The sequence below is a fragment of the Neophocaena asiaeorientalis genome, unplaced genomic scaffold (assembly GCF_003031525.2).
Source record: "Neophocaena asiaeorientalis asiaeorientalis breed wild unplaced genomic scaffold, Neophocaena_asiaeorientalis_V1.1 scaffold280, whole genome shotgun sequence".
In the NCBI taxonomy this organism is placed as follows: Eukaryota; Metazoa; Chordata; class Mammalia; order Artiodactyla; family Phocoenidae; genus Neophocaena; species Neophocaena asiaeorientalis.
The window spans coordinates 6,605,051-6,632,483 of NW_020185321.1; the positions used below are offsets into that span (position 1 = coordinate 6,605,051).

At 35.9% G+C, this 27,433-nt stretch overlaps 1 protein-coding gene across 4 annotated transcripts; it reads right to left on the minus strand.

Moving 5' to 3' along the window:
* On the minus strand, positions 1-27,101 carry LOC112392233 (zinc finger protein 420). 4 transcript variants are annotated; one of them, XM_024733832.1, is made up of 5 exons: positions 26,148-26,285; positions 25,029-25,079; positions 16,480-16,568; positions 14,982-15,108; positions 1-3,166 (listed from the first exon to the last, which is right to left on the minus strand). In XM_024733832.1, the coding sequence occupies exons 3-5, from the start codon at positions 16,486-16,488 to the stop codon at positions 1,236-1,238; spliced, it is 2,067 nt and encodes a 688-aa protein (XP_024589600.1). In that variant the 5' UTR covers positions 16,489-16,568; positions 25,029-25,079; positions 26,148-26,285; the 3' UTR covers positions 1-1,235. The 4 variants fall into 4 exon arrangements, with proteins under 4 accessions (XP_024589600.1, XP_024589598.1, XP_024589601.1 ...); XM_024733831.1 differs by lacking the exon at positions 26,148-26,285 and adding an exon at positions 26,600-27,101 and having other exon boundaries at positions 476-3,166; XM_024733830.1 differs by lacking the exons at positions 16,480-16,568; positions 25,029-25,079; positions 26,148-26,285 and having other exon boundaries at positions 14,982-15,123.
* Positions 27,102-27,433: the final 332 nt, after the last annotated feature.

Below are 27,433 nucleotides of genomic sequence, written 5' to 3' on the forward strand. Positions count from 1 at the left end.
AGAAATACAGAAGGCAGGCAGACCCAAATTTGTATGACTGTTTCATAAAATCAGCATAGGTGTAGACGTGTTCTGTATTTCTGCTCCAACATCCTTAATACCCAGATACCATTCTCAAGGTCCCCATAAAATTGCCAGAGGTGCAGATTAAATATCCACATTGTAGGCAGGGAAACAAAAAAAGTGCAGAGAGGAAATAAGGATTTCTTAAATGTCCTATTCATACAAATACCACTTACATCTTGTGGATCTGCAAGGGAAGCTAAGATAGCTTTTCAGCCAAGAATTCTATTACTGAAGAAGGGAAAATGAATATTGGGTAGGGAAATAGCAGTCTCTGACACAGATTCTTATCAGTTTTCATAGCAAAATAGTCTATAAATGTCAGTTTTTTGGTTTAATTCAAAAGCTGTGCATTCACGTTTTAAAAAATTTCCTAGTATAAAGATTTATTTTGGCTATCCAATTTTTTTCATTTCTAAGTAACATTCTTGAACTGTGGTCAGAGATGCTAGAAAATATGAGCTTTTGGACTTTGTTACAATTCACTTCACACCTCTTCAGCAATCCACTGATTAAATGTACAGGTTTTTTTTTTTTACACTATAAATTTCCTCGTACAGCATATGGGATGAGATGTGAATGAAAGCTTTCTCATATTCATTATAGCATACAGTGCCCCCCACTCAAAAAATCAGGGTTAAATGTTAATGAAAGATTCTCAACATTCATTATACTAATAAATGTCCTCCTCTCATGCAAATTCTCTAAAATGACATGAGTCATAATGGTAGCTTATATCTGTGATATGCTATGTTGAAGGCACTGTCCTAAGAACTTTATTATGTAATAACTTATATAATACTTCCAAGAATCTTATAAGGAATTAGTCTTAGGTCTATCTGATAATTGATTAAACCAAAGCAGTGGTTAATTATCATGTTAAATGTCACAAAGGAAATCAACTGAGTCAAGATAATGTTGAAAAAGACATGCTATGGCTAAAAGTCTTCCTGTATTTACATTAACAGAATTATTCTCTATTATAATTTGCTAAAGTTTAGTATGTTTTTCTACATGGATTACATTATCATTATCTTTCCCCCATACAAATTCACTGATGCTGAACTTTACGAAGCAAATGTGTTTGCATATTCACATTTTAAGAATTCTTTGATGATAATGAATTAATGACCAGAGAAGGCTCTCTATATTAGTCACAAGCATCAGATAATTCATATATAAACTTGTGAGCCATGACTGAAGTCTATTTCACATTCCTTATATTCAAAAGATTTCTCACTGATATGAACCCTTTGATGTTGAGTTAGCTGTGAACCACGAGTAAAGGCCTTCCCACATTCCTTACACTGATATGGTTTCTCACCAGTATGAACTCTCTGATGTCGAGAAAGATGTGAACTCTGAGTAAAGGCTTTTCTACACTCTTTGCATTCATAGGGTTTCTCACCAGTATGGATTCTCTGATGTAGAGTAAGTTGAGAACCGTGACTAAAGGCCTTCCCACATTCCTTGCATTCAAAGGGTTTTTCTCCAGTGTGAATTCGCTGATGTTGAGTAAGTTGTGAACCACGAATAAAGGCCTTCCCACATTCCTTACACTGATATGGTTTCTCACCTGTATGAATTCTCTGATGCTGTATAAGTAGTAAGCCACGAGCAAAGGCCTTCCCACATTCATTACATATGTAGGGTTTCTCACCAGTATGAAGTCTCTGATGTTGAGAAAGATGTGAACTCTGCGTAAAGGCCATTCTACATTCTTTACATTCATAGGGTTTCTCACCAGTATGAATTCTCTGATGTTGAGTAAGCTGTGAGCCACGAATAAAAGACTTCCCACATTCCTTACACTCATAGGGTTTCTCACCAGTGTGAATTCTCTCATGTTGAGTAAGTTCTGAGCCACGACTAAAGGTCTTTCCACATTCTTTACACTCATAGGGTTTTTCACCAGTATGAATCCTTTGATGTCGTGTAAGGAGGGAGCCACGATTAAAGGCCTTTCCACATTCCTTACACTGATAGGGTTTCTCGCCAGTATGAATCCTCTGATGTTGAGTAAGTTGTGAGCCATGACTAAAGGTCTTTCCACATTCCTTACATTCATAGGGCTTCTCATTGGTATGAATTCTCTGGTGTTGAGTAAGTTGTGAGCCACGGATAAAGGCCTTCCCGCATTCTTCACATTTATAGGGTTTTTCACCAGTATGAATCCTCTGATGTTGCATAAGTAATGAACCGCGAATAAAAGCCTTTCCACATTCCTGACATTCGTATGGCTTTTCCCCATTATGAATTTTCTGATGTTGAGAAAGCTGTGAGCCACAAATAAAAGCTTTGCCACATTCCTTACATTCATAGGGTTTTTCACCAGTATGAATTCTCTTATGAAGAATAAGTTGTGAGAGCTGCGTAAAGACCTTTCTACATTCTTTACATTCATAGAGTTTCTCACCAGTATGAAGTCTCTGGTGCAGAGTAAGTTGTGAGTTCTGAGTAAAGGCCTTCCCACATTCTTTACATTCATAAGGTTTCTCCCCAGTATGGACTTTTTGATGTCGGGTGAGTTGTGAGCTTCGAATAAAGGCTTTCCCACATTCTTCACATTTATACGGTTTTTCACCAGTATGAATCCTATGGTGTAAAATAAGTTGTGAGCTCTGAGTAAAGGCTTTCCCACATTCCTTGCATGCATAGGGTTTCTCACCAGTATGAAGTCTCTGATGAAGACTGAGTTGTGAATCACGACTAAAGGCCTTCCCACATTGCTTACATTCATAGGGTTTTTCACCAGTATGAATACTCTGATGTTGAGTCAGGTGTGAAGCTCGTCTAAAAGCCTTCCCACATTCCTTACATTTATAGGGTTTCTCAGTAGAATGACACCTGGGAAGTTGAGATAAGTAAGTATGCTGATTGAAAATAGACATTTTTTCATATATGATCATCCCTTGACTGAAATATTCCTCCTGATTTTCTTGTTGCTTTTCCAATGTGCCTTTGACTTCTAAATAATCTCTGGAATTGGACTCCTCAAGATCACAGTTTTCAAGCCTGGCACTCATTTCCCATTGGGATAATTCTGTTTCATAAGTATCCTCTTTTGGAGTTAAGTCCTTGTTTGCACCCCTTGAAGGCAAGTCTGAAAAATAAGAGAACATCAAAAATTTCTTTTGTCATTTCAAAAGACCTTCCACAGTAGAAAAGACTATATGTGAAAAAATATATATGGAAATAATATCCATAGAAAATAACTGGCTTACCTCAGAGTTTTTCAAATATTGTGTACTACTTACCTTTCACATCACAACCTGATACATGCAAAGTTTCATAAAACAATACTTATTCTGTTTTCTATTCTATTCTACACTACACTATTCTAGTCATCTTTTTCTCTCCATCCCACCTTCTCTCTCTCACACAAAAAGTCAAAAACCACTAAACTGATTTCATGCTGCAGTAATGTGTTGCTACCCAGAGTTTGAAAAAACATTAGCTTAGAATGATTTCATATATTAATACGTATAAAGGGCAAACGAGTGATCAGAGAATAATGAAAACTATACTTAGAAGATAAGGGAAGGGACTTCCCTGGTGGCACAGTGGTTAAGAATCCACCTGCCAATGCAGGGGACACAGGTTCGATCCCTGGTCTGGGAAGATCCCACATGCTGTGGAGCAACTAAGCCCATGCACAACTACTCAGCCTGCGCTCTAGAGCCTGCGAGCCACAACTACTGAAGCCCATGTGCCTAGAGCCCATGCTCCGCCAACGAGAAGCCACTGTAATGAGAAGCCTACACACCACAACGAAGAGTAGTTCCCATTCACTGCAACTAGAGAAAGCCCTTGTGTAGCAACAAAGACCCAACACAGCCAAAAACAAATAAATTAATTTTTAAAAAAAGAAGATAAGGGAAGAGATTAAGAAAACCTTATAGGTCCGTAGTTCTCAAATTTTGGTGGGGATCAAAATCACTTAGGAACCTTAAAGATTCCCAAATAACCACACAAGACTAACTGAATCTGAATCTAGTGAATCAGAAAAAAGAGCTTGGAAATCTCTAGTTTTAATGCTTTCCACTAACAGATTCTGATTCAAATTCAGATTATGATTAGCTATCTTTGCCTAAAATTTTAAAATAGCTTCCAAATTAAACTTCTAAAATAAAATCCAAATGCCTTCCATGACTTTGAGGAAGTTCTCCATGGTTCCTGCCGAAGTATCTGATTCCCCATGAGCCTTCTCAGCTTTGCTCACTATTTTCAAAACATATTAGCTTCCTTTTAGCTCTGAAAATCACAAAGCCTATTTCAACTTACAACTACCTAGAGCCTGTCCTATGTCTCTGGACTGTTCTGAATGAGATACTCTATATAAGCCAATTCTCAACCTAAGGTCTCAATTTAAATGCCAGTTCCTGAATCTTAAACATCATTTCTGGTAACAGAAGACTAGGTAATTTAAATGAACCTTTCTAATGACGAGAGCAATTATACAAATTGGACAAAATATAAATGGCACCTGACTGAAGGCATTAGAGAATTCATGTAAGAATAAAGAGTTGGTGGGCTAAAAGTTGAAAGATATGAAAACTCAGAGAAATAAGCCCAACATTTGGGGCTACTTTTCCATTTGGGGAGGTCTTACAATTCTAGAAAAGGCAAGTGAGATGTGGAGAAACTAAACAGTGTTTTGGACCATTTCATGGGTCTTGGGTGACAATTGGAGAACAAGACTCAACATAAATTCTCCATACTTTGGGTTGGGAGCCCAGAGGGCTACAATGAGGAATAGGGAGAAACAGTAGACCAGTCTGGGCAGGGTCTGAAGTATGAATCATATTTGAATCATCTCAAACTCAGATATCTGGACTGAGGTAATTCAAGATCACTTGTCATAAGCAAACCTAAATCTTCACTGAAGATGAAGGCTTAAAATTCCTTTTATAATTTCTCTTTACAGTGTCTAGCTCTCAATAAAAATTGACCAGGTGAATGAGGATAAAAGACAACTTAACTAAAAATCAGGAGAAAAAAGACAAAAGAAACGGACCTATGAGGGCTGTAGTTATATATCCATCACCACAGTAATGATAAAAAACAACAGTTCTATTATTCCTAGATACTCTTGTGCCATCCCTTTTCAGTAGATCTCTCTTCACCCTAGGGGAAGATGCCTGGAAACCACTGATCTGTGTCTTCCCCAATACCTCCCTACAGATGCAAACAAAACTACATCCATGCTAAATTTAAGATAAAAATGCAAAAAGTGATCATATACCTCTCCAATTGCCTAGCCTCCTGCATACTACTTCCTAGGTACTAACCATGGTTATCTTCTTTAGTTCTCCCTATCCTAACCAATGAAAATACCAAGTTGCTTTTGTTTACTTATTTTTAGTTCACCCTGTTTTGTTTCTTTATGCCCTCTCATGTTTTTTCTTATTTACTCTTCTATCCAAGGCAAGTCTATTTGTTCATCCCAGAAGAATATCTTTTATCATTTCTCAGGCACTGCTACAGGTCAAAGACATAACGAAAGGCTTCTGTAATCTTACGGAATGCTGGGGATGTTGGAGAGAAAAAAAAGCAATTATTCAATATAAGGGAAAGAGTCTGGAGTGATAAAGTTCCTGGTATTCTATTTTAAAAAGAGTAGGTTGGATGGACATATAGATCAAGAAAAAGAACACACACAAAATTCTCATACATTACATAATGGGAATGCAAAACAGTACAACCATGATGAAAAACAATTTGGTTGTTTCTTATAAAGATAAACATATATGCAGCATATGATCCAGCAATCATAGGTATTTACACTTATATCCAGATAAACATCTGTACACCAAAAATTATAGTAGCTTTATATATAATCACCAAAAAAATGGAAACCCAAATGTCCCTCAAAAGGTGAGTGAATCAACAAACTCTGGTATTTCCATACAATGGAACAATACTCAGCAATAAACAGAAACAAACTATTGATTTATGCAATAATATAGATAAATCCTAAATATATTTTACTAAGTGAAAAAAGCCAGAACCCAAAGGCTATAAATTTTGATTCTCATTTGTGTAATATTCTGGAAAAGGCAAAACTGTAGGACTGAAAATAGGTCAGTTTTCATAGGTTGGAAGGAGGAAGGATTTGACAACAAAGAGACAGCATGAGGGATTTTAAGGGTGTAAAGCAACTGTTGTATATTATGACTGTGACAGTGGATACACCTGATATGTAATGGTGCATCAGATTTCCTGAAGAACACACAAAAAAATGTTGGATAAAACATGACAAACCACTTTCTAAAAGTAAGCCAAGCATAAAAGAAAGTAAAGAAGATCCACAGGAGACACAATGAAATAAAAAACAGAAACTAGAGAGGTAAACATGTTTTGAAGTCACAGCTATCTTCAGGACATTTGCTGTCTTCAATGGCCTACATTTGAATCTTAATGATTAAAAAAAAAATCCAAGAGACAAGGCCTTGGACCAATAATAGGTCAGGGATTAGAAATAAACCTCTTCACAAAATTGGAACCATCCAAAGCCTACAGTTCAGAGGGAGGAAAAAAATCCTCTGGAGCCAAAGGAAAAAGACAAGGAAATCTTAGTCTTAGCAATTTTAAGAAATCTTTTACCCTGAGATGGGGAGTCACTGGAAGGTTGTGAGAAGCAGCATGACAAACTCTGACTTTGCTTAAAAATGATCCTTCTGGTTATTTTGTTTAAATTAAAAAAAAAAAAGTCAGTGGGAAAATACAGAAGCTAGGTGGATAGAAGTTAGGAGGCTATAGCAATAATCCACATGGCTCAGGCTAGAGTGTGGAAGAAGGGGTGGAGAAAGTGAGATGTCATTGCATTCTGGATATATTCTGAATGAAGAGGATTTGATGATGGATTGGACATGCAATAAGAAAGAGAAAAGTCAAAGAAAACTCTAAGTATTTTGCCTGAGCATCCAGAACAATAAATGTGCTGTTTACTGAGAACTTCTCATTATAGTAGAAGGTTTGGGAGAGAATATCAAGAGTTTGGTTTTGAACTATTTGGTTTTGGACTTTCCATGGTAAAGATGTTGAGTAAACAGGCGTATATGGGGTTCTGGGGACATACATGGATTAGATTTATAAATTTGGGAATCGTCGACAAATAGATGACACTTAAAACTATGGGATTTGATGAAATCATCCAGGGAGCCTTTGGATACAGAAGAGATGGGAAGAGAAGGGAAGAAAAGATAAGGGAAGTTTGAGGATTGAACCCTCGAGCACTTCAACATTTAGAGGTCAGGTGGATGAGAAGAAACTAGCAAAGGAGATTAAGAAGGAGCAGCCAAAAAAAAAAAAAAATGGTGACTTCTCATTTAACAAAGTCTTTAGTGATATGGAGGATACTAGTGATCTTCACCAGATAGTTTCGGTGGAGAAATGGGGATAAATTTTGATTGAAGCAGATTTAAGAGAGCATGGGAGAAGAGCTGGAGGTAGGGAGCATGGAAAATTCTTTTGAGAAGTTTTGTTGTAGAAAGTAGCAGAGAAATAGGGCTGTAGCAAGAGGAAAATATGTGTTTAGAGATTTGTGTCTGTTTTGTTTTTCCTTTTAAGATGAGCGAAGTTACATGTTTGTGTGCTTTTAAGTAGCTCTCTGCAAGAAACAACTCTTTGCAGGCACCAGCACTTTGCAGAAGGCCTTTTGCCTTGTCACTTCAGTGAAGCTATATTTTAACTAACTTTTACACCAGATGCCCCCATGCTTAACTAACCTCCAGCCCAATCACACCTTTGAAATCTACTGATCACACAATGCCCTGCCTAATCTGTTGATTCTTTCCTTAAAGAAGCAGAAATGAAGAATAAGTAATTAACGGATGACAAGATCCTTTCCCCAGCCTTCCTTTCAGTAATCCCACGAGCAAACTACATGAACAAGATAGCATCTCAAGGAAGATCACAAGAGTCAGTAAGTCTGCACGTAATGGAAAATGACTAGGAATCTGACCCCGTACCTTAATGATTAACTAAGATCGTTTCCCCTTTTATCCCTTTAAAAACTTTCATGGCCAAGCAGAATCTTCGGAGTTGGTTCTGGGACACAAGTCCTCCTTCTCTCCAGGTTGCAAGCCTCCTGAATAAAGCAACCTTTTCTTTTCTAATCAACACTTGTCTTTCAAGTATTAGCTTTCGAGTGGTGAATAGCCGAACCTGAGTTTGGTAACATGCTGATAAAAATGATTATAACAGATATAGACAAGCTGGTGTTTCAGGAGACTAAGAGAGCAATCACTTCAACAATGTCCTCAAACAGATGAGTAGGACTGGCATTTAGTATATAAGTGGAGGTACTGGACTTAGATAAAGGCACAGAAATTCATCTATGATAATAGGAAAAGAGGCAGAATAACTATGGGTGCAGGGAGGTAGATTGATGAAGCTTAAGTCTGTAGAAGTTCTTTATCAGTTTCCAGTGAAATCAGCTCAGGGCAATCATCTTAGAGTCAGGCAAGAGGAATCAGAACAGTCATGGCCTTAGGCAACTAACAACTTAGCTCTGAAGTAAATAAGCAAAAATTGATAGCCTTACAAAGAGAAACTGATAAATCCACAGTCAAAGTAGAGGACTATAATATTGTGATATAGTAAGAAGCAGTATATTTGGACTTTGTCCCTGTTTTCTGGGAGAAAACTCCTTAAACTCTCAGAATTTCCTGAGTGCTAAAGGTAAAAAGAATGTTTTTAGTTATTCATAACATGTCCCTTTCAACCACATGAGTTTATGTTAATGAGGTGAGTTTTGGACAGCCCCCAAGGAGAGGAGCTGGTTGCCAGGGGAACCAACCATGTAAGTAAAGCATTGGAACTTTCAGCCACTCCCCACCTCTGAAAAAGGGAGAGAGGCTGGAATTTGAATTAATTGCTAATGGCCACTGAGTTAATCAATCATGCCTACATAATGAAGCCTCCATGAAAAACCCTAACAGGAGGGGTTCAGAGAGCTTCTGGGTCAGTGAACACATTGAAGTGCTAGAAGGGTGGTGCACCTGGAGAGGGCACAGAAGTTCTGCAACTCTTCTCCATGCCTTCCTATAGTGTTAAGCCTTACAGTTGGCTTTTTTTTTTTCTTTTTTGTAATGCAAGTGTATGACTTAAGCTTTGACTGTCAAGGCATTCACTTCAACCATGTCTGGATCCAATAAACACATTGCCAGGCACATGATTAGATAAAGAGGCAGGCTGAATCAGGCTGTTTCCCCACACTGAGGCTCCTTTGTTTTAGAGATCTTGATTGATTTCAATAATTGACCATTTGGGCCACTTGTTAAAGAACTTAAAATTTGAGTTCAATGTCTGTGCTCCTAAAAAGCAACAGATACTGATGACTGATGGTATTATTGGCAAGATCATATATAACTGTTGTTGAACATAAAAAAACATGGAAATCCACCCAAGTCATTTTACAAAGTTAAATGAACTCGGGTAACAAAACTGGACAAAGAGAGCTCACAAACAGTCCAGTCTGTGGAAAACTAATCCAATCTCACAAACAAACATAGGTAAATTTTTAAAAGAAAATATTAGCAACATAGAATCCAGCTGTGTATTTAAGGACTAATACATCATTATCAAATAAGGTTTACCCCACAAATGCAGAAAAAGTTCAACATCAGAAAATGTATTTTAAGACCGTCTATTAAAAACTCTAATGGCTCTCCCTTAACCTAATTAAGGGTATTTACCAGAAACCGACAGAAACATACTTAATAAAAAAATTTTAAATTAAACATTAGAAGCACTCCCAATAAAGTTTGAAAAAAAACAATAATTGTTTTCAAATTGTGATACAGTCAAATACTCAGCTCCTACTGATTAGTTTTCACAAAATGGTACAAACAGAAAGGAAAGGGATCACACATTATATGTAGAGAGCAAAATTACCTAGAAATCCAAAATGATCCATCACAAAACTATTAAATATTTCTATAAGGTTATTATCAATTTACAGAAAGCAATATTTTGCTCTACCTATATATGTATGCATATATATATGATTTTTGTCTGAGAACAAAATATTTCTATTTATAATATCAACAAAATTTATAAAGTACTGAGGAAATTACTTAACAATAAATGTGCAAGACCTTTTAAAAAGGCAATGAAACTTTACAGAAGGACATAAAAAGAAAAGTAGATATAGCATGTTCAAAGAAAGAAGGATTCAATATTGCAAGTATGTGAATGGTGCATCAGATTTCCCCAAAACACCATGAAATGCTAGATAATATATATCAAATACCCTTTTACAAGTATGCCATGCTTAAAGGAAAATAAAGCAGATCCAAAGGGGGCAAAATGAAGAGATCATCAGATACTAGAGGTCAGCATGCTCTGAAGTCACAGCTACCCTCAGGACATTTGTTGACTTCAATTGCCTAAAAGTTTATACTTTACTGGAATGAAAAAAAAACCCAAGAGACAAAAAGCCTTGGGCCCACTAAACGTCAAGGACTAGCACTGAACCTCTTCACAAAATCAGAACTGTCCAAGGCCTACAGTTCAGAGAAAGGAAAAGAAAAATCCATCTGATCTCAAAGGAAAATGACAAGGTACATTTTTGTCTTGCCCTAGACTCTCAATGAAAAGAAGAAAAAATGCTATGGATAATTCATCATTACACAAGAGCCCCTATGCTTGCAAGAAACTGCAGAATTAGACCAGTTCCCCAGAAATTGTAATTGTTGAATGATACATGTAATATAAATGCTTAAAATATATGAAAATATAAAATCAAAACCATGAGGAAGAGAATATATAGAAGAAAAGTAAGATCTAGGGGAGAGGGAAAATAACAAGTTCTAGAAATAAAACAATATAATCAATTATATTAAAATCTTAAAACAGCCAGAGAGAAAATACAGATTACTTACAAAAGGAACAACGAGACAGATGGTAGAATTCTCAAGAGCAACAACAGAAGCCAGAAGACAGTGGAATAATATCTACAGAGTGCTGAGAAAAAAATAATTGTCAGTATAGAATTCCATACCCAGTTAAATCATCAGGCAAGAATGAAGATGAAACAAGGTTATATTGCAACAGAAATATAAATGAAGAGTATTTACTAACAATAGGTCTTGCTTAATGTATTTCATGATAAATAAAATGATCGCAGTATGAAGGTATGATGGAAGGTGAATAGTGTGCAAATAAAAGGATATTCATGTGAATAAATCTACAACCAAATATTGCCATTTTGTAAAACAAAAATAATGCCCATTTTGGGAGGTTAAAAGAAAACAGAACTAAAATATTAGCCAACAATAACATATTAAATAGGAAAGATTAACCAAAGTTAAAACATTCTAAGATTCTTTATATTGTCCTGGGAGAAGGGAGACATTAACTATAGGCTTTCTTAAGTATGTACTTGTTAAGTGACACAAACAATAATGATAATGATTAAATGACCAAAACAGGCAGAAATACTCTCAAAATATTTAAACTCACCAGTAATCACGGCAATACGTTATTCAATTTTTTATTTACAAATTTACAAATATTTTTAAGTGATGATATCTAGTGTTGGTCAAAGTGTAGAGAAAGAGTAAGTCATATACTGCTGGTACATGCCTGACAAGAATTTTGTGAAAATAAAATATGTATTTGACATCGAGATAAAAATATCACATCTCTCTATAAACCTCAATTCACTGCCACAGCAGCCACCAATTTATTTCAAGGTAGATACAGTCCTTGATATCTGTGTTTTTTAACTTGTTGACCTTGAAATCCTAGGGATGAGAGTGAGGCATATAGTTTATTAGAAGACCTCTACAAAGTAGTATGCAGACCAAATATTATATGTGGTTTGAATAACTATGTTTTATTATTAATAAAAACAATTAATATCTATTAAAATATTTAATTTCCATTAAAAATGTATATTTTTTCAAACATTATAATTTAAAAAAACTACAAAACTGCATTTGCATTAAGATGAATAAAATGCATGTGATAAAAAATTAAAGATAACCAGTAAAAGCATACAAATAGTGTATACCTTCCAAACTAAACAAGGGAGGAAGTGGAGTTTAATAAAAACAAAAAACAAAAAAACTGTACCCATCCTGATTAAGGAAAGATTTTAAAAGGAAACAAAGAAGATCAAGAGAGTAATCCAAAAGGATAAAATAGGAGAGAAATAAATCCAAGCATACTGGCAATAACAATTAAATTTCAAAAATAAATTCTCAGATAATATCATATTACAGTAGTTATCAAACATGGCTGAACATTTATTTGAACAACCTAGGGAACTCCAAAAAATAATATCTCTGTCCTGTGTCCATAGATTGTGATTTAATTGGTCTGGGATGTGGCCTGGGATCTGGAATTTTTAAAAGGACTCCTGCTATTTCCAAAGTGCATGTAAATTTAGAAATAGGGACTTCTCTGGTAGTCCTGTGGTTAAGACTCCATGTTCCTAATGCAAGGGGCCTGGGTTCCACCCCTTGTCAGGGAACTAGATCCCGCATGCTGCAACTAAGAGCCCGCATGCCACAACTAGAAGATTCCACATGCTGCAACTAAAGATCCTGCATGCCACAATGAAGATCCCGTGTGCTGCAATTAAGACCCGGCATAACCAAATAAATAAAAATAAATACTTTTCTAAAAGTTTAGAAATAATTTCTATATATTCTTCCAAAGTGATTATGCCAATTGATACTGATAGCAGTAAGGTGCAGAACACTTACAAAAACAGATCTACTCACATACAATTCATATACCTACAGTTCATTCATTTAGAGTACATACAATTCAACAGTTTTTAGTATATTCATAGAATCATACAATAATCACCACAATCAAATTTTATAACATTTTTATCACCTCAAAAAGAAACCCCATACCTATTGGCAGTCATTTTCAATTTCCCTATTTTCATTTTCCAATCCACCCTCACCTCCCAGCTCCCACCCCAGTGCTGGGCAACCACTAATCTACTTCCTGTCTCTATGGATTTGTCTATTGTGGACATTTCATATAAATGGAATTATACAATATGTAGTCTTTGTGTCTGGCTTCGTTCATTTAGCATGTTTTCAAGGTTCATCTGTATTTAGTATGTATCAGAACTTCATTCTTTTTTATTGCTGACTAATATTCCATTGTAAGGATATATCAATTTTATTCATCTATTCATCAGCTGATAGACATTTGGGTCATTCCACTTTTTGGCTTTTATGAATAATGAGGTATATAGCACTTCTGCATTTAAAAGTTGTAAACACTTGGTACTGTCATACTTCTCAATTTTTGCCAATCTAGGGCGTGTGAAATAATTATCTCACTGTGGTTTTAATTTGCATTTCCTGATTGCTAGTGAGGTTGAACAGTTTTTCATGATTATTGGCTATCTGCATTTCCTTTTCCTTGAACTGCCTATAAATGTCTTTTACCCAATTTTCAAAAAGGTTATTTACCTTTTTCTTAACCATCTATAGGAGCTTTTTGTATTCTAGATACTAACTTAATTCTTGTCAATATGCATTGCAATTATCTTCACCCAATTCACGGCTTGTCATTTACTTTCTTTATGATGTCTTTTTATAAAGAGAATAATTTTCATGCAAATTATCAACCTTAGAATAATTATTTTTAAAAAGAACAGAACCTTAAGAAATGTTCGATTTAGTTCTCTTTCACATCTGTTCCTTTATAAAAATCTTTTATTGCTTTTCATTTGTGTAATTTAGTTTATTTAAGTATTTCATCAATAGTTTATATTTACATTTAAAAATTCCAATATGTTAAATCTTTTACCATGCGATCTGCTGTTTCCTTAGATTACTTATCAACTCACCTGTGACCTGTTTCCTCGTGGGTTTGATGATCTTTGTGAGCTCATCTTTTGTTGATTAATTTGTGAGAATTCTAAAAGCCCTCTTACTTTCCTCCAGAGAGAATTTGCATTTGCTTCGGCCAGGATTCAGAGGGCACCACCTTAGAGAATAAAATTTCAACTCCTTTTTTTCTATTCTTTAACTATCCTTATTTCTTATTACTCTATCATTCACTTTTCTTTAGATATAATGTTTTTCTGTTCCTCCTACAAGGTTAATGCCCAGCCCAAGCCCTTTACACCTACTATTCCAACTGCCTGGAATACTGTTCCTCCAGATACTGGCCTGACTCATGCCCCTACTTTGGTAAAGTCTTTGTTCAAATATTACTTTCTTAGAGAGGTTTCTACAAAATCTACCTATCTAAAATAACCTACCCCCCATTCCCCATTTAGTTCTTTCTCTGCCTATTCTACTTCACCTTTATTCATACTGTTTATTGCTACCTGCAATTTTTATATTTATTAAATAAATAAATATATGCACATAAATATACACACACATACACATATATTTTTGTTTCCTTATTTATTTTGTATTTCTCCCAGAAGAATGTAAGTTTCAGCAGAATAGGAACCTATTTCTCCAATGCCTACTACAGTCATTGGCATAGAATAGGCCCCTCAATAAATAAATATATTTTGAATAAATGAGTACATTTTAAAGAACGGAGACAAATGATATAAATCTAAATATAAAAAAAAATCTGGAAAGAAAATGACTCCCAAGTTTACATAAAAGGGTTGTTACAGGGGGAAAGAGAAGGGGCAAGAGACAATTATATTCCAGCGACTTGAAGAGTCCAAAGACTAAAGTCATCATTTAGATGGGAAAATCAAGACAGAAGGAAGACAGGCAATTATATTTGAAGGCTGGAGAAGATAAATGTGCCCAATGAAACCATCCATGTCTACTTCCAGTAATTTGAAACTATTCCTTGGAGAATAATAAGAAATTCAGTTAATCACTTAAAAACAACATTGAAATAACAGAAAAGAAAGCAGCCATTCCAAAGGTAGATCCTGAAATACTAGGGGTAGATATCCTTACCTAGTGACACCAAGTTACTATAGTTCTCCAACATCACATCTCTATACAAATCCCTTTGAGCAGAGTCCAGGCATTCCCACTCTTCCTGAGAGAAGTCAATGGCAACATCCCTGAACATCACTGATCTCTGAAACATAAACATAATACTAGTTGTGGAAATAAAATATTTTTTTAATGGAAGGGGAGATGATAGAGAGCTCTCAACGAAGAAGGTAACAGAGCAAATAGGCTGGGAAGCCTCTTACATGGATAAGACACTAAAGAAATTGGTGCTTCTGAAGTTCCTTTTTATGCCTGTTGCTGTAGATATTTCCTGCATATAGAATAGGCTGGGAAGCCTCTTACATGGATAAGACACTAAAGAAATTGGTGCTTCTGAAGTTCCTTTTTATGCCTGTTGCTGTAGATATTTCCTGCATATAGAATATCTCATTTTACACATAAATCTGAGAATTAATAAAGTAAATGCAATGTCCCAATTGAAAGAAATAGCATACACAAGCACCCTGTACAATAGGTATCTTACATATCATGCATTCTCAACAAATGCAAGTTTCTCTTCCTCTCTATTAAAGAAAGTAAATATTTGGTATCGTTTTCTGTAAAACCTTATAAAATCTCTATCTTATAAGATTTGCATAAAATTAAAGAATTTATTGAAACCTCAGGTTCACCATTATATCAGAATATTACATAAGCATTTTCCTGGTTACCAATAATTTAGTAAGTATTTTTAATAGACTGTAGAATAGCTCCATATAATGAATGTATCTGACTTAATAAGTGTGCATCATTGAACACTTTAGGTTACACAAAAACCTTGTAAGCATTTTTTACTTTTGGTAGTTTATAATTCTCAACGGCATCATCACGTGAATAATCATCTTTCTTGTTACTATTAAATCACTTAAAAACTTACCTTTTCTTTATGCTAAGCAACAGAAAGGTAGAAAAGATAATCTAAACTTACACATTCAAGATTAGCACAAAATGTTGAATCTCAAAATGATCCATGTTACTGGTATTCGTCAATCACGGATTCCCAGGGAAGATCCCTGATCTCTCTGTATTCAATCCCTAATATGTTCCTTATCTTAAAAGCTCACAAAGCACGAGGTTTGCCATGTATGGACACTAAGCCCAGTCAAGACCAAATCCTATCTTGTCTAACCAGGAAATGTAGGTCTAAAGAGAAGGTCAAAGTTTTCTCATGGGTGGTATGTACAAATCTTAAAAAATCAGGGACTCTGCTTTTGTTATATCAGTGTTCCCAGTCAAAGATGCTCATTGGACTTTTGCATAAGTATGTGAATATAGGTTAGATTAGAAAGACATACTTAGGGAAGACACTATCACTTATAAGACTGGAAAAAACTGGAAAGCACACTCATGAATGGGGTGAGTCAGGAAGGAACTTTTAGGAATAAGGAATGCAAACATGCACATATTCTGTAAAAAAGTGATTATTTAAAGAGGGCACAAGGAAACACTGATTTACCTGAGCCATGGTTTTTACAGCTGCAAGAAATGATCAATCATCTTCTGGGTTCCTATCTTAGAGAAGCACAGAGTCTGGAAAAGGCAGTACTGGGGGGGAGAAACAGAACCATGAGACCATGCTTTTTGCAAAGCTCCAAATGGGTAAGTTAGAGTTATCTTTGTTGTTCTCCTCTTCCTGTCTCTTTCTCCCATCCCCAAAATATACACTAAGCAGGGGAGATACAGGTGGTGATTCTTACCCTGGTCAAACTCAATGCTCTCTCTATATACAAAGAGGAAACATTTACAACTTCTTTACTATTTCTGAAATGAAACTTATAGGTAATAAAACACATATACATTATACCAAAAACAGAGATAATGACCAACTGTTAAACTTTAATATGTTAATGACCATACACAACTACATAGAAGGCTCCAATAGTTAAATACTTAGGCTTACAACTACTTAAAATGAACACATTTAGATTTATAAGATTACAATATTCAACTTAATATGGTTGACATCTTTTATTTATAGTTGACATTTTAAAATAAAGGCCATATATGTATGTATGTGTGTGTATGTGTGTGTAGAATCAATGAAATGCATTACCTACAAATGAAGACTTCTACAAGTATGTGATACTAGCAAGTCTTATCACAAGCAGTGTTGCCATCAGTGCTGTAACTTTTTTAAATGGTTTAAAAAACTCAGTAAATTTCTGAATAAAACAAAGTACAATCTTTTCTCAATCAAACTATGGTAGCATTCCTGGCAGGTTTAGCTGACAGTAAAACCATGCAATAATAGTAAAATAGATAAGTGCAGCAATTCAAAAAAATCAGGCAAAAAATGCTTTATGTGAGAGGTGCCAGACCCAGATAATTATAAACACATTTTTCCCCCAGCTATGGTCCTCATTTTGCAGGTCACAGACAATTTCTTTGTTGTGCACTTCAGGACATCTAAAAGTTGGCAAACTACTGCCCACCAATTATTTTTAAAAATAAAGCTTTACTGGAACACATCTATATTCATTCACTTATATACTGTCTTTGGCTACTTTCACACTATAATGGCAGAGTTGAACAGCTGCAAGAGAGACCATATGGCCCATAAAGCCTAAAATATGTACTGTCTAGCCCTTTACAGAAAAGCTTTCTAAGCTGTGATCTAGATCCATGGTTTGCTTCAGTCCTTCAAAAGCCAGAAGCCTTCACCCTCAACCCAGTTATTTAAACATTCAAAAGAACCCAGCTATATTTCGAAAACATCCCTAGGGAAAGTCACTGCCCCTACAGAGAATCATTGATATAGGTGATCAATAAATATTTAATTAGAAATTCCACTTCTTCCAGCTACAATAGATAACTGTGCCCATCGTGACGATAAAAAAAGAATTCAGATAAGATGTAAATTCAGAATTTAAAAAAAATTTATCACAGAGCTGAAGACACAAATACATTTAAATGAATTAAACTCCAAAAAGTGCCAAGTTCTTCATAAAAGACATGTATATGGATGCTCCCGTCCCTGGCAGGGCTTAAACTAAATTTTACTTAACTTAAAGGTAAACAGTTCAACTATTCCAATAAAAAGACAATGTCAAGGAAAGATAAAAAAGCAAATTCCAATTGTATTCTCTTTACAAGAAATGCACTTTAAACATAAACAGATGGGTTAAAAGTTAAATGGAGAAAGCAAGAAACTAATACAACATTGTAAAGCAACTATACTCCAATAAAGATTAAAAAAAAGTTAACTGCAGAAATATATACCATACAAACACTAAGCATAAGAAAGCTTGTGTACCTGTATTAATATAAGGCAACATAGACAAAGAGTAACACTGGCAATAAATGATAAATTCATCAAGAAAACACAGCAATCCTAAATGTGTAAAGATATAACAAAAGAGTATCAACATATATAAAGTAAAACTTGAAAGAACTAAAGGAAGAAAGAGACAAATCCACAGTCAGATTTGGAAGTTTTAACATCTTTCTCTCAGTAATTGATACAACAAGTAGATTCTTAAAAATGAGTAACAATATAGAGGATTTACACAACACTATCAAGTACCATGTGATAACTGATACCATACCCGACTGTCAAGAATACCACACTCAACTGTCAAGAGCTGAGCTGTGCTAGATAGAGCTGACCTGCTGGTTGTCAGAAAAGCTGACGAAGACAACAGCCAAATGACAGTACCAGTCAAGCCTTTAATGTTTAATCACTTACTAATCAGCTAGTATAAGCAAGAGGCTAACCCAGAGACAGCGCTGACTTCCCCACTCTTCCATTTTCCCCCATGGAACAGCACCTAGAGAAGGTCTAATGGATAAACCCAGATTTATGGAACCATCTCACTGCCAAGGGAGTACCAAACAAAAGACCCCTCCCACTTCATGGAGAGGGAGATGGGGGAAGGGCTAGGAGTAGAAAAGTATTGAGTACTGAGTCACAGTGAAGAAAAAGTATCTTCAAGGTTTGCCTCCATATACACGATAAGGAAGTCGATGCCTGATAAAGAGGTATCATAATGGAGGCACTTGTGGTAGGAAGGCAGATGTGCATAAGAGCATGGCTGGCTGGGAGGCCTGAGTCCTTGGACTGCAACTCCTTAGGATACTGCAATGCATGGCTAGGCACTAAGTCAGGTGTGGGAAAGAAACAAAGTATCAAAAATATTTTAAATTTGAATCATTCAGAGTATATTTTCTGGTCTTTGTCCACACACTATTAAATTAGAAATAACAGTAAGAGGTCTAGTAGTACCTCCAAATATTTGCAAATTAAACACACTTCTAAATAACTCATAAGAAGAAATCACAAAAGACATTAAAAAATATGCTGAACTGAATGACAATAAAAACACAACTTACCAAATTTTGTGGGCTGCAGCAAAAACAGTATTTAAAGGAAAATTTATAGCTTTAAATGCTAGAAAAAAAGGAATGTGTACCATCAGTTCCCACCTTAAGGAGCTGGTTAAAGAAGAACAAATGAAGCCCAAAGTAAGAGGAAAATAAATAATAGAAATAAACACAAAATCCACAATTGATCCAAAATGGATTTTAACAGAGAATCAACAAAGCAAAAAACTTGTTCTTTCAAAAGATTAATAGAGTTGATAAGCTCCTAGCAAGTCTATGAAGAAAAAAAATTACCAATATGGAGAAGAGAATACTGATCTTACAGGCATTAAAAGGATAATGCAACCCTATGCCAATAAATTTGACAATATGAACGATATGGACAAATTCATTAAAACACAAATTATCAAAAGTCACACAAGAAGAAATAGAAAATATAAACTGCCCCATAGATATTACAGAAATCGAATTTTTAGTAAAACAAAATAAAACACCCTGTCTACAGAGAAGACCCAGATGGCTTCACCAGTAAGTTCTACCAACATTTAAGGCAGATATAATACTATTCCTTCACAAACTCTTTCAGAAAATAAGAAAAGGAGTAGACAATCTCCTTTACATTTTGAGGCAAAAAACCCGTAACATCAAAACCTGACAAAAATATTGCAAGAAAAAAATTTTAGCTCAATATCTCTCGTGAACACACACAAAACATTATAAGGTGGTATCAAATAGAATCCATTTGACTTTGGAACTGTGAGTATGTTTTGTATAACTGTTAAGACAAAATTAAATCAAACTGGAAAAAAATCCCTAAGAACCGAAAGCAAAGTGAAACAAACTTACCTGTTCATAATACTAGCAGGGTAAACACAGAAGGGAAGTGGTTATTTCAAGGAATTTTCAAATACGTACATTTGACATTAGATTCCTAGTGCAATATAACCTACAGACCAAATAACTAATAACAGATAACCAAATAGCTGTTTTTCAGTAACTATACTATTATTAATATTAATAAATTTATTAAGTATTATTAACAAAAGTTTTATAAAATAAAAGAGATTATTAATAATATTGGCATTGTTATTCTAAAACAGACAATTCTGAATGATTACACACACATACATCAATGAGTATGTATTTATCTTAATGTTATTAAGAATAAAGATTTTCAGAGTACAAAAAGAAATACGAATGTAAAAATCAAGAAAAACTCTATAACCTTTAAATTCAATTGGAAATATCATTATAAACTCAGGATGTATTTTTCTCCTTCTAAAAAATACATATTTAACCAACTCTGTAAAGACCTACAAGCAATAACAACCAGAAGCAATGAGAACTCCAACTATCCTAATTGTGGCTTCTTAAAACCACTTCTCACTAAAAGGAACCAGGGCTCCACAGAGAAGTGGCTGATTTCATGTTTAACACAGGAAAATGGACAAGATGGGCCTAGAACATCTTGTCACACCAGAAAGTTTGGAATATACCACAAACTCCAACAGTAATAAAAAGGAATTCAAAAGGAGCCAAATCGGAGGTAGTAAAGAGGATCCCACTGGCAACAGATGGACAGTTTGAGTATTAATAAGAATATATATAACATATAATATTATATAATATAATAATATATTATATTATATAAATATTATATATATTATATAGAATATAATATATATAGAATATAATATAGAATAACTGCTATAGACTGAAACATACCAAATATATTTGAATCTACAAGTTCATAATGATAATTTAAAAGGAAAACACACAATAAACTTTGGAAGATGCTGAAAAATGAGAGTAAAATCAAGCTTTTATTCTACTTTTTTTGCATAAGCTATACTTCAGAGTAACCAAGACATTGATGAGAGGATGGCTCTCCCTTTACAGAAGTATCCCAGCTAATAAATGCAGAAGAAATGATAGAATTAAATAATATTTTGTGACTTCTGATAAAACAATGGATTCCAAATAAAGATTATCAATGGCTGCTAACATCACATAAAGGAAAACAAATATTCACTACTTCATAGATGTATATATCATTATGTATGAAGGATTAGCATAAAACAAACAAGCAAAAACACAAAAAACCTGAACCTGATCAAGCCTCTACAAATGCCAGTTTACAAGAAATACAGGGTTAAAGGAACATGTTAAATAACACCACATATATGCAATCAACAAAATCCAGAATATGGGTAACTCTGTAAGAAACTCTGTTTCTGGAACAAATAAAACTGAAAGAAAAGAGAAAAAGAAAGATATAAGAAATATATCTTCTTATTACATTAAACAGACATTCTTTGGATCTTGTTTTTGGACAGGTTTTTTTTTTTATTGAAGTATAATTGCTTTACAGTGTTGTGTTAATTTCTGCTGTACAATGTGTTAGTTTCTGCTATACAATGAAGTGAATTAGCTATATGTATACCTACATTCCCTCCCTCTTGGACCTCCCTCCCACCCCCACCCCCACCCCCCATTCCACCCATCTAGGTCATCACAAGCACCGAGCTCATTGTTTGGATCTTGATTCTAACAAACCATAAAAAATTATCTATGGGCAATGGGGAAAACAACACTAACTGGCTATTTTATGACATTAAGAGAGTACTGAGTTCTTTTTTTCTTTTTAATAGTAATGACACTGTGGTTTTGTTTTTAAAATAAAAAGTCCTTATATTTTAGAAACACCCACTAAAATACTTGTGAATGAAATTATATATCTGGAATTTACTTCAAAATAATCCATGCATTTTTGGGTCGGGGGAGAGAGTAGTAGAACCATAGATGAAACATGTTTAGCCTTAAACTGATATTTGTTGAAGCTGAGTGATGGGTAGAGTACACAGGGGTGCCTTACACTGTACTTTTAGCTTTGCATATGTTTGAATTTTTCCATAATAAGAAGTAAAAAAGAAAGACTTGAAGGATAGATTCCAAATATGAACTAAGATTCATTCCAAAGGAGGGTTTCTGAGTAATTTTTATTTTCTTCCTTATTTGTTTCCTTTTGTATTTTCTAAATCATTCCAACAAACATGTACTACTTTGATGTCATAAAACTAGGAAATAATAGCTTCCTGAAATTTAAAACAAGGGTATGTTATGGTTAAAAAGAGAAATTCTCAATAAATTCAGAGAAAAAAGAATATTTAACAGTAAAAAGACAGACTCTAAGACTTTTTTTTGAAAATTTGGGTAATGGAGAAAAAAGTAAGAAAGGGGAAAAATGAGGAAATGGACCAATTTTATTATTACTTAAGGTTGTGATTTGGGTAGAATTTATGTCAAAAGCATTAAAATAAACGAAAAGTAGGCCACTTCTAGAAATTTGCTCCAAAGATAAACCATAGAGACAATATACACAGTTATCAAGAAAACACTGGGGAAAAAACCACCAATGCCCACCTGTAGGAGACTGGCTGAATAAAGCAGTATACCCACACAACATAAAATGAAGCTATTAAAAAGAATGAGGAGGATCTCTATAGGCTGCTTATGCAGTGATCTCTGGGATACATTAAATATGTGAGGAAAAAAAAGGAAAATGCAGAACAGCATACAAGGAATGCTCCTTTTTGACTAAGAATGAAGATAAAAAAGACATACATATACATACAAACACATAAACATATATACATATATATATATATATATATATATATATATATATATCATTTGAAAGAAAAATAGAAGAATAAACCAAAGAGAAGCACAGGTAGTTATCTACAGAGGGAAGAAAAACAAGGTGGAAGAGATAGGAATGGATGCTAGACTTCTCTAAATTCACCTTGATCTACAGTTTTGATTTTAGAAATATGTAAATATCCTATTTAATTTTAAAACAAAATTAAATCAAAGTGGTGGGAAAACAATCCCTAAAAGTAGAAAGCAAGGTGAAACAAATGAGCCTGTGTCTCTCAAGTTGATGACTTATCTATATGAAAGGTGTTATTATAGGCGACTTTAAAAACACAGTAATTTGATTATAGATCCTTAGTGGGTTATATCCTATTGAACTCCAAGAAGTCTTGGTTGTTTTCTATATTCATAAGATTAGTAAAAATGTTGGTATTGTTATTTTTAAACTCTTTCTCTCAATCCAAAAGGAAGCAGAAAATATGGAAAAAGAAATAAAGAAGAGATGGAACAAATATAAATGGAAAGATGACAGATTTGACCCAAAGTATACCAATAATCACACTAAACATAAATGGTAAAAACACTCCAATTAAAAGACAGGTATTGTTAAACTGGATAAAAACACAAGATCCAACTAAATGCTGCCTACAAGAAATGTACTTTATCAGAACACAAATAGGTTAAAAGTAAAAGTATAGAAAAAGATATACCATGCTAACACTAATGAAAAGAAAGCTGAAGTGCCTATATTAAATATCAGATAAAGTAAATGTTCAGAGCAAAGAATATTACAAGACCATTTCATAATGATAAAGGAGTCAATTCAACGTTAGGACATATAATCTGAAACATTTATGTACCTAATAACAGAGCTTCAAAATAAATGAAGCAGAAACTGATAGAAACTACTGTACAAAGAGAAAGAGGTATATCCAACAAATTCAATACGGGTACAGAAGATTTAAACACTACTAATCCATCTGACCTAGCAGATATGTATAGAACATTCCACGCAACAGTGGCAGAATACAGTCTTTTCAAGTGCACAACAAACATGTACTAGGATAGACCACACATTCTGGGTCATAAAATAAATCTTAATAAATTTAAAAGAATTCAAGTCATACAAAGTATATTCTCTGAATAAAATGGAATGAAGATAGAAATCAGTAGCAGAAAGACCTCTGGAAGATCCTTAAAATGTTTGAAAACTAAATAACATGTTACTAAATAACTCATAAGACAAAGAAGAAATAAAAAGGCAAATTAGGAGGTATTTTGAACTGAAGGCAGAATAACTGAAATAAGATTGGCAAGTGATAACTTTTAAGTTGGGCATACGATAGTACAGAGGTACACTTCTGTGTACCTCTGAAAATTAACATTTTAAAAAGTTAAAAAAACAGAATGCTGCTATGTCAGAAATAACACAAAAGAGCTCTTCATTTTTAAATTTATGGATCTCAAATCCATTCTTCCTTAATTTAACCGCTATTGGGAAGCATCTATCACAATTAACTGCACATATTCCTTGCTCTCAATCTACAGAAAATTGCCTTGCCCCTCCATCATTTGAGAAGGCTTACCTAGGAAATTTCAAAAAGAAACAAAGATTCGGGACTTCCATGGTGGCAGAGTGGTTAAGAATCTGCCTGTCAATGCAGGGGACACGGGTTCGAGCCCTGGTCGGGGAAGATCCCACATGCCGCAGAGCAACTAAGCCCGTGCGCCACAGATACTGAGCCTGTACTCTAGAGCCAAGCCACAACTACTGAGCCCACATGCCACAACTACTGAAGCCTGCACGCCTAGGGCCCTGCTCCGCAACGAGAGAAGCCACTGCAATGGGAAACCCGTACACCACAACGAAGAGTAGCCCCCATTCACCGCAACTAGAGAAAGCCCGCGCACAGCAACAAGGACCCAACGCTGCCAAAAATAAAGAAACAAAAAAAAAAAAACCCAAAGATTCCTATGTCCTGAAAAAACAAAGGCATTTCACGAAACAAAGAGAAAACATCTACGCACCTTGGAGCTTGCTTCTGATTGTATAACAGCCATTCTTTCTTCCTCTGGGCGCTATTCTCAGGGAAAGAAAAAAGAATCATGAGATACTGGGCCTTTCTTAGGGTATACTCTAAATTAGAACGCCACCAATCTACCCCTCCATTTAATAGAGGAAAGTCAAAAGGAGACTAGAACAGTTCTGCACCTTCTGTATTAGAAAGAAGGGCCAAGTTCACAGCCATCTTGGGCTAGAATTTGCTTCTCAATTCAAGGCTGTCTGCTGGAGATGGAGTCCTGAAGGGGAGTGCTACAGGTTCTCAAGCTGACTCCTCTAGCACAGTCTCTGGAAGTATTCCCACTCCTGGAATCCCATTACATTTCCAAGTGACCTGTCTTGAAGGTGCTATCAGCTCTAAAATTCTCATCTCCAGTCCAGATCTGTGCCTTAGAAATAACTAATACTCTTCATTCAGGGGTTCAAATTTCTGACTTCTTCCTTCCTGTCACTTCTCTGCATCCAAAACCCTTAATGCTATAAGGTGAGAGAGCACCAGCAAGCAGCAGGGAAGCTACATCTACAATCCCAGGGCAAACTAAGGATGGATATGAAAAATGAAGCACTACAGGCAATGTGTGAAATGGGGGGTGGGGGGTAGGGTGTGGTAATCACTGTGATCAAAAGAGAAATAAGTCAAGTCCTCAGAGGAGGACAAAGCCACAAGGGATTCTTAATCCATAGGCTGGCTCAGCCACAGAATGAACCCCAGAAATTACCAAACTGCAATTTTACCTCTGTACCCCACTAAACTCCCATAAGATCACAGACTATAAAATATACAAATGACTCACAAAGTCACACACAATCACATTTCCACAGTTACACGGCCAGAGTCACAATCACCAAGTTAATGCTACACTGTCTGACCATCTAGTCTTAAAACCCAATCATACACAGAGCATACACACAATCACTCAAGCATACACAAGCACCCTGTTGGGGACACACACAGCCCAAAATAACCTTTCACAACAGCACTTTTACTCTCTTCATACAGTCATGAAAACGGCACACAGTCATCCAATCAGATAGTCAGAAAAACACAACCAAGTACCAGGTCAAGGAAACAAGCAATCACAAACCTCGTGTCACAGAAAGTGTCGTAGCACTTCGAAGTCACAGGCAAACCCTAGTAACACACATACAAAACCTCAAAGTAACACAAGCACTTCCAAACACCCTGTCACAACAACACTGTCGCACACCTCAGAGTCATAAGCACGCAGTCCACAGGCAATTACACTGTCACATAAGCACATTTCCAGTCAAGTAAGCACGCGTCACAAACAAAGTCATAGCAGTACTATCACAGCCTCAGAGTCAAAACAACTCACACTCACACAAACACACACAAAACCACAGTAGTACACGACCATTCGCCCATACAGTCACCAATACCAGGCTGGCTGTCGCGCGCGCGCGTACGCACACACGCGCACACACGCACACAAAACACCAGGAGACACGGCCACCCACGTAATTCCAGTGACGCTTCCTCCGAGCGTTTCCACCCTGGTATTCCGGACATACTCACCTCGACAGAGGGTGCAGTTCAGGGTCCAGGACCTGGTGCCCGGAATCCCAGCTCGGCTTCGGGTTCGCCCGCCCTGCAGGAGCCAGGCCAAACTCTCCAACAGACGCAGCCCTCTCCCCACGCGAGGTCCCCAAGTCGCGCGAACAAACGGAAATGAAGCCGCGTTCGGGACGCGGTGGCTCTGGGAAATGTAGTCCAACTCCGGGCAGGCTGTGGCTGGCCAGCGAGAACGTTAGGAGACCCAGCCCACAAACTCTCCGCTGGATTCGAGGACCCCCGCTGCTAGAACTAACTCGCCCCAACTGCCGCGCCCCGGGGATTTCTGGGAGAGCCCGCCTGCGCTCAGTGCGCAGGCGTGGGGCGCGCTCGCCTCGAGCAGTTGGCCCCTGAGACCGAGGCGAGTGTTGAGTGGGCTCGGGGCCTTACACATGTCAGAAGAAAGTGGGACCCGCCGGTGGGGCAGGTGCAGGGCACCAGCCTGAGCGTCAGACTGGCATGAGACCCTCTGTGTGCCTTGTTAGGCCTTTTGGTGCTTGTGAATATTTGTGAGACAACGCAAGATATTTTCGGGTGGACTGGGAGTCCCTCAGTGGCCGAGTGTATGGTTATTTCTGCCTGTGCGTGATTCTACGTGCTGTCGGGTGTGAGGTTATTCGTACTTGAAGCTGCGCGGTAATAGCATTTTATAACTGTGTGGGATTGTCTGACATATTAAGGGACTTCTACTTTTGTAGTTTGTTTTGTGCCATAATTGAGTGTGGTTGTGTGACTGGTGATGATTTGTGTCAATATAAAGGTACTTTTCTTGTGCCTATATCTTCAGAATGTTAGGAG